The 8,384-nt window shown below is 43.7% G+C and overlaps 2 protein-coding genes across 3 annotated transcripts in view; one reads left to right on the top strand and one right to left on the bottom strand.

The window, feature by feature from the left end:
- Positions 1-273, top strand: part of LOC109870839 (B-cell CLL/lymphoma 9 protein) — a 31,835-nt gene extending 31,562 nt beyond the window's left edge. Inside the window, 1 exon segment of the mRNA XM_031805996.1 lies at positions 1-273. This exon segment is cut by the window's left edge and continues 1,537 nt beyond it. The gene's annotated coding sequence lies outside the window, so the exon portion shown is untranslated.
- A 1,050-nt stretch (positions 274-1,323) lies between these two features.
- Positions 1,324-7,283, bottom strand: LOC109870953 (lysophosphatidic acid phosphatase type 6). 2 transcript variants are annotated; one of them, XM_020461671.2, is made up of 11 exons: positions 7,067-7,283; positions 6,337-6,576; positions 6,033-6,161; positions 5,234-5,364; positions 4,726-4,805; positions 4,563-4,650; positions 4,305-4,437; positions 4,060-4,160; positions 3,755-3,847; positions 3,414-3,579; positions 1,324-2,434 (listed from the first exon to the last, which is right to left on the bottom strand). In XM_020461671.2, the coding sequence occupies exons 2-11, from the start codon at positions 6,559-6,561 to the stop codon at positions 2,300-2,302; spliced, it is 1,281 nt and encodes a 426-aa protein (XP_020317260.1). In that variant the 5' UTR covers positions 6,562-6,576; positions 7,067-7,283; the 3' UTR covers positions 1,324-2,299. The 2 variants fall into 2 exon arrangements, with proteins under 2 accessions (XP_020317260.1, XP_031661857.1); XM_031805997.1 differs by having other exon boundaries at positions 6,337-6,571; positions 7,067-7,281.
- Positions 7,284-8,384: the final 1,101 nt, after the last annotated feature.

Genomic DNA, 8,384 nt, shown 5'->3' with positions numbered 1-8,384 from the left:
CTCCCATCTTCTCTCTGGCTCCATCGTTTTGACTATTTCTGTCCAGTATGACTGTGTGTGTATGCGCCTGTGTGTGTGTTTTTGTTGTAAGTATGTATAGGGATTCTATCAATGACCTCTAAGCTCTCTTATCCATCTTTCATTGGGGGAGGGACGCCCCACTAAAGAACAGTACTGTTTTCCATTCATTTCCTTTGTAACTCCAGTGTATAACAAACCAAACTATGACCTCAAAGATACTAGTATTATTAAAAAAGCACAAACATGGATCAACTTAAGTGTCTTACTCACATATGAAAACTTCTACCAGCCAGTCAGTGTGAATAGCGGTAGTACTGTTCTGTGTGCTCTCTTACTCCTGTTTGTTCTATTTACTCTGGAATATCATTCCCACAGCATTAATCTCATAGAAAATGAACTGAGTTGGATCAGACTGTAGAACTGGTGAGCTCGTCATGTACTTTATAGTTGTCTCAGACAGTGGGACAGGCCTCGATGAGCTAGTCAGGTGCTGTATGTATGGTGGTCTCAGACATTAGTGGGACAGGCCTCGATGAGCTAGTCAGGTGCTGTATGTATGGTGGTCTCAGACATTAGTGGGACAGGCCTCGATGAGCTAGTCAGGTGCTGTATGTATGGTGGTCTCAGACATTAGTGGAACAGGCCTCGATGAGCTAGTCAGGTGCTGTATGTATGGTGGTCTCAGACATTAGTGGGACAGGCCTCGATGAGCTAGTCAGGTGCTGTATGTATGGTGGTCTCAGACATTAGTGGGACAGGCCTCGATGAGCTAGTCAGGTGCTGTATGTATGGTGGTCTCAGACATTAGTGGAACAGGGTATCAAGAAAGACAGAAATCTGACCAACATCTTTCCAGACCATATAACATTACTTTTCCTGCTCAAGTCACATGGTCAGGAAAAACTAAGATCCCTACTTCCTCATCAGTCTGTGTAAGCTTGTCATGTGTACCTCCATTGTCTTTGGTACAGAGACGTCTTCCAAGGCTGTGGCAATGGAAGACAACATATTGGCCGTGTTTGAGTGGATCAAAACTACAATGTATCAGACAGTGCCATTGTTCCACTCTAATCAGGGACTTATTTAGACCTGGGACAAAAGGTAGGTGCAATTAATTAGGTAGAACAGAAAACAAGCAGGCTCCAGACCTCATAGGGTAAGAGCAGAATACACCTGAATTCTAATACATGACTGAAAGGTGAGGTTCAGGTATCCTTACGAGGCCCACTGACCATATGACCACTGGTGTTGAGATTGGACCACAATTTGCATTGCTATGCTGCACAGTAGTGAGAGACAAAGCCTTGACCAACTCTTTTATTACTCTCCACCACTCCAAAGCAAAGGCAAAGAATTTCAGGGCAACTCTCCATGATTTGGCATACAACTAACAAGCAAATTAAATCACTCCAGTGTGGGGGTGTATATTTGCTCATATGTCCATGCATTTAATTTATACACAATACAATCCTAAAAGGCAGCACCTAGTGTTTCACTCACGACAGACTTCTAGCAGAGTAATTCCCTTTTAACAGGTTCTAAAATGAATGATTTGGAGTGGGTAAACCTGCACACACACACACACATTTGGTTCCCTTGGTTTATGAACATGACGTACATGATGTGCTTGGTTTTCCCCTGAGGAAAAGATTGCAGTTTGATATGAAGAAATTTAGTTCACTCTAAAAGCAACAAAGCCAGAACATATTTCAGCTAGTTAGAATCTGGTGCACTATAATTTACAGTACTGTGCATAAAGTAATCAGATATACTGAATTGATACAGTAAATACACATTGCTGTGTGCATAGTAGTCACAGAATGTAAACGTATGAATATAAATTGGTAACACTTATTTAGGCAGAATATATTACCAGATCATTTCAAATATTAAGACCTCTAAGTAAAACTCTTCATCTTAACCAGTATGAGCAGTAACACACAGGATGCCCATTGCCCTGATATCAGCTGGATGTGGTTTCAAAGCCAGTTATACACTTTGACAGTAAAGCTATATTTGTGCGTTTAGACAGTGAGGTATCCTAACACACAGTTTGTACTGTAATACAGCCTGTTTTCAAAGTCTGAGACAGTGGGCCTCCCGTCAATGAGCATTAAGACAACCGCAGACTCACACTTTGAAAACCTCTGTTGTAATACACTGGCTAGTGATAGGCAAATGCTAGGCTAGGGCTGGAGAGTGGAAGTCTCTGGTGGGATGTAAACATGGTGGCTGGTAACAGTGAGTGCATGGGGTAGAGCTGGGGGTCGCAGAAGCCTCAGGGTTCAGCCACGCCCTTTGTGCGGTTGCAGAGTGACTCGTAGAGCTCAAAGGTCAGTGAGTAGTTGGAGAGGGCCTGCTTGAACTCCTGCAGGGGGCAGTAGACTCCACTACAGCCTGGAACCAACTGGTCCTACAGAGACGGATCAAAATAAAGAATGTGTAAGAAAGGCACTAATCACGTTTCCATCCACAGTTATACCGTATAAAAAAATGCAGATCATTTGTTCGTTCGACATGGAGGGACCTTTTTGTATTGGTAAAATATATTATGCGAGAAATGGTGGTGAAAACTGACTCAGTAAACCATGCAGTTTATTAGGCTACAGATTAAATAAATTGATGACCTTCACAGGGTGGTGAAAGTGCAAGGTGATGAGCTTGATGCTCCTTTCCAAATAAATATTGAGGATCTTATTTTGGTGACATGATGATCGATGCACCACTATCATTTGACAAATAAATAGTATCCACAATAATCTCATCATGTAGACTACTAGCCTGCCGCATGTGCCAAGAGGAGAGTTGGCACATTTTCTATTTAACGGAATAGTTGTGACAAAACTATCAGTAGAGTTGAAAATGCATTTGAAACACAAAACTTTAGATTTCAACATTAGTGAAAAAGTACATGTACTGATTTTTTTTATCCGCAACAAGTCAGTTTGGTGGAAACATTTTTCTTTATGCGGATTTGAGAATATTCACATGAAAATCTGTCGCCAATAGTGAAGGTGCATAAAGATGGCGTCCCCCCAAGTACTTAACACAAATGTCTTGTTTGCTCAGTTCGCCGTATTGTACAATGTTCTCCATTACTCTTTTTTTTTATATTGGCATCAGCACAGTATACATGATCCCAATTCTAGCTCCAATACTGCGACATTTCAAAAAAAAATTACTGTGCTGATTTACTGGCACATTGGACCATGTTGCGCACCGTAGTTTAAGAACTCTGTGTGTAGTGCTAAAAACAATGATGTCATATCTGAATTCCTCCACCTTTATGTACCTTCACCATTGGATGGAAACCTAGCTAGACAAACAGATCACTGACTCTCGGAGAGAAACAGTCTGGAAATTGTTTCAATATTGTGAACCCTGCATCCTACCTGGCCAATGTAGGACACTTTGACGAATGCCTCTTTGGTCTGCCGGTGCTGGTGCAGCTCCAGGGTGATGTCTGAAGCGTACGGTGGCCATCGCATGTCAAAAATCCCCAGAGCCATGAGACAGGGTATCAGAGTGGTGTCGTGGGCAGAGTACAGGAAGAGCTTCCTGAAAGAAACATGCATAAATACTCTCAGATTTCTGATGTGTTGTTGCTAAACGTTCTAAGAATGTGCCATTCGGAAAAGGACATTTGCTACCATCAAGTGGTTGGGTTGAGAACTGCAAATCTCTGCTACTGGCTCTGTGTTCTAATGGACAGGTAAATGTTACAGTAGTTCACCTGTTGGGCTCTGAGGTTGCGTCCTGTAGTTTATCTTCTATGTTGCCCATTAGGACATGCAGGAGGGGACCCACACACAGCTGCAGGTTCTCCCTAGTCGCAACAAACCAACCCCAGAGAAGATTAAGAAAACAACTGTATTGTGTGATTTTTTTAAAACACCTCTAATGCACAGTGGACTGTGATTTCATAATGTGGAATAAGGAAGCATATGCTCATGGAACAGGGAACTGTATTTTCTGTGTGTTCTACTCCCCAACCCTCTACACATGCTGATCTGTATTTAAATCCCTCTGCCCTTTGACCTCTTGCTGGGTTCGTAGATGTGGTAGATCATCTCCACAGCTCTCCGCTCCACTGTGTTTCTCCAGGAGTCAAGGACTGGTGGGCAGGGTAGGCCGTGGGTCTGTTAGAACACACATATTGTTACGTTAAAATGTCAATGTAACGCAGTGATAGTATCACTCATATCCTTTGACCACATAATCAACTTTGGTAACAAAAGGATATTTTTTAGTCATGGTATTGTATTTTTGTTGTTTTGTGTCACCTCTCTTGCCACCATGTCGTCCCTGATGAGGATGAAGTCAACCCGTTGGTGGCCAGCGATGCCCAGAGCACTCTTGATGCTCCTCAGGTCCGCAGCAATGTCTGGCAGAGTGGATGACTCCGCCCAGCGATGACTACAGCATACACAGACAATCACAAAAACCAACACGAGAGAAACATCCAATCCCAAAAATCAACGAGTGAGGGATCCAGCCAATCCCAAAAATCAACAAGAAAAGGGACCCAGACAGTCACTCACCCGCTGAGGAGTTTGAGCAGTCTGCATCCATGGTAGTTAGGGTACAGGATCTCTGACTCTGCCTCAGTCGTCAGAATGGGAACCATGTCTTCAGGAGAGGGGGAGCAACATTAGGAGATAGACCCGTATTTCCTATGACACACAAACACAAACTGACACCTACCTCTCTGGCTTTGATAGAACAGCCCTGCCACCAGGCACTTGGCAGACTCTATGGTTCTCACAATGTTAGTGGAACGCACACTGGGAGAGAGAGAAGAATATATCAATGTCTTGTAGGCTACATGTACTCTGTCACAGATCTTATAATCTTGTTGTAGTAGGAGTGTACTTTACCATAATCAGTTATCAACCTGAACGGTCTGTTCTTGTTCTGTTAACTATTCCCTAATGTCCCCTTTATGCCATTGCTAATTACTTTAGTAAATGTAAAGCTCGAGTTTACATCCTTGTATTCAGTGTCTTTCTTTCTAGATCCATAAAGTAATAACAGTACATTATAGGTTACCTAACCTGGGGCCCAGATATTTCTGCTATACCCTTTAATGTTGTCAAGCAAAAACAAAGGGGGAGTTGGCTACAGAACCAGATGTGACTACCAGGCTACTGGTCTGTACTTACTTGACCTCTGTAGGGCTGAAAGTGGGGCTGAGGGTGGCTGTGGTACTTACTAAACCTCTGTAGGGCTGAAGGTGGGGTTGAGGAAGGCTGTGTCCTGGATGTATCTCTTCCTCAGCCTCTCTCCCAGCTCATACAGCTGTTGCATGCCCACCGTGGTCAGCTGACCTGGGTACGTACCCCCCTGCAGGAGAGAGGAACAGGATCAGGAGTCAAAGGTTGCCAAGACAGTCAATCCAAAATGGCATCACCAGTGTCTATCTATTGTGTGCCCGCTGAGTAGTACTGTGGTATGCCAGGTGCACCGTGAAACAGACACAATCCTCCGAAGAGTCTCGCAGCAATCTCCCGCTGAGTGAAGGACAAACCTCTCAGTATATGCTCATTGGTTATCTGTTCGTTCCCTCAGTGCCAGGCCTAGACCATAACATTCAGAGCTGGGTCAGAGTGAACCACAGATTGTTCTTTCACTTGAACAGGCCTTTAGCTGAGATACAGCCCCCAGTCTAAGCCTCAGGAGAAGGTCTCTCAGGGTGCAAAGTCCTTTATGATGACCCCCTACCCTCAAAGACCACTAATAGATTAAATGGGCAACTAGAATTTCAATCCTGACACGTCGTGCCAGTGTGGTGTGTGATGTTACTGGTCTGGAGTGGGAAATCCTAATGGTTGACAGCTGGCTGTGAGTAACCCAATAAGTGACAGTGACATATGTCTGTATGGAGTCCATGCCAGCACACCTACGTGACAACTTAAATCCATTAACCGTACTTATCCAAGCACTGCCTACTCCTTTCCTTCTCTCTCTAGGCACTACTTCCTCTGCTCGTTAACAGACACAGGCATACTCACCGTCAGTATGTTGGCCCGATAGCTGTCCTCCACCGGTGAGGAGGGCCGTGGACCTCCTTCCAGGTCTGTCACCACATAGTTGATCTGTGTGTGTGCTGGGGGTTCCAGGAGGTTAGGCATCCACTGGGCCTGATACAGACAGGACAAGGAAAAAGGTTAGACTTCCAGATGCTGGTGAACATACCTTCATATGCCTTGTCTTGGAGATGAGGCTAAGATAAATGGATTTCCCTCAACTTCAAGTCCTGGGAAACAGAGCATCAGGTCTGTCAGATGTTCTTGTGTGACACAGGTAGTCTCTCACCTCCATGATGCCTGGTATAGACTTCAGCGGGGTTCGGGCTCCGTGGCGGAACAGGACTTGTACGAGTTTGAGCTCGTAAGGAAAAGGTGGTTCCTTGCATGAGGGGGCCGAACCCGAATCCGTCTGGGTTGGTTCTGTCTTCTTATGAGACCAGAGCATGGATCCAAACGCCATGGACACCGAGCCCAAAACACCTGCTTTGGTCAAGAGGTTCCTCGTCCTCATGCTTACTTTACTATACTGCCGAGACAGACCACACAATACCAACATTGAACATAGCTTGCTAGCTAGCACACTGCCTATCATTTGAAGCTAACGTTAACCATGTTTAGTGATCTGCATAAGATTTTAGCTAACAGTAGCAAACGTTATTCCAATCTTTATTTTCGGTAGCTAACGTTATCTAGTTAACGTACTGTATACAACTACATTCTGGGTAAACCTGGCACTTGATATTTTGGTGTCGATGATAGCAAGTTATGAAGCAGGCGTTTGAAACAAGCTGGCTGTGTCGGTAATGTCAATATTGAGAATGTGCTGCAGACTGATGAGGTTAGCTAGCCAACTAGCGATACAGTCGATATCTCAGCTAATGTCAAAGCCATTCAAGTAACGTTATCTAAATATGTAACGTTAACTAGCTAACCAGAAATTTATTCATTTTAGGGTTAGATAGCTCTTTAGCTACTTCAACGGCACAATATGTTGCACTCAAATGTACAGTACTTACGTTTAATTATCACTGGAAGTTATTAACTAGTTTTAAAACAAAATAAAAGTCATCGACTAACTCCGTGTATTTTGAAAACACGTCACCCGGCTAGGGACAAAATGTTTTTTGGAATATGTAGTCATTTCTGGTGTGATCCATGCTTTCAAAGTGAAACTGCTCTTCACGGAAAAGCTACCCACATGCGTCATTTCCCTCCCATGCCCCTCATTACCGTAAGAACAGCGTGGTGCGCATTTAAATATAGCGCAATAATGTATGAAGTGGGAAATAAAATTCAACCTAAACAGACAGTATACAGGTAATTACCAAAATAAGGGAAACACTTGGGTAAATTAGTCATACAAGTATATTGAAAGCCGGTGCTTCCACACAAGTGTGGTTCCTGAGTTAATTAAGGGGCTCCGAGAAGGCGCAGCGGTCTAAGGCACTGCATCTCAGTGCCAGAGGCGTCACTACAGAACCTGGTATGATTACCGGCTGTTTCACAACCAGCTGTGATTGGGAGTCCCATAGGGTGGTGCACAATTGGCCCATTATCGTCCGGGTTAGTGTTTGGCTGGGGTAAGCCACCATTGTAAATAATAATTGAGTGCGTATGTCCCAGAGGGTAGTGCGTAATGGCCCAGTACATCACTGGGGCCAAGCTTCCTGAAATCCAGGACCTAAATACTAGGCGGTGTCAGAGGAAGGCCCTAAAGACCCTAGTCAACTAGTCATAGACTTTTTTCTCTGCTACCGCACGGCAAGTAGTACCGGAGCTCCAAGTCTAGTACCAAAAGGCTCCTTAACAGCATCTACCCCCAAGCCATAAGAGGCCTGAACAATTAATCAAATGGCCACCAGACTATTTACATTGACATCCCCCATCTCCCTTAGATTTTTACACTGCTGCTACTCGCTGTTTATTATCTATGTATAGTCACTTCACCCCTACCTACATGTACAAATTAGCTCTAACCTGTACCCCCGCATATTGACTCGATACCGGTACCCCCTGTATATAGCCTTGTTATTGTTATTTTATTGTGTTACTTTTTATTATTTTTTTACTTTCGTTTATTTGGTAAATATTTTCTTAACTCTTTCTTGATCTGCACTGTTGGTTAAGGTCTTGTAAGTAAGCATTTCACGGCAAGGTCTACACCTGTTGTATTCAGCATTTCACGGTAAGGTCTACACCTGTTGTATTCGGCGCACCTGATAAATACAATTTGATTTGATTTGAAATAAAGGTTACAAAAATAAATGGGAAAAAAGCAATGAACATCCCATCATGCTTAGGGTCATCTAACATGGCTATGCCCTAGGATGACAA

The sequence above is a fragment of the Oncorhynchus kisutch genome, linkage group LG26 (assembly GCF_002021735.2).
Source record: "Oncorhynchus kisutch isolate 150728-3 linkage group LG26, Okis_V2, whole genome shotgun sequence".
NCBI classification, from domain to species: Eukaryota; Metazoa; Chordata; class Actinopteri; order Salmoniformes; family Salmonidae; genus Oncorhynchus; species Oncorhynchus kisutch.
The sequence above is the reverse complement of the archived record's forward strand: the minus strand, read 5'-3'. Positions and strand labels throughout refer to the sequence as shown.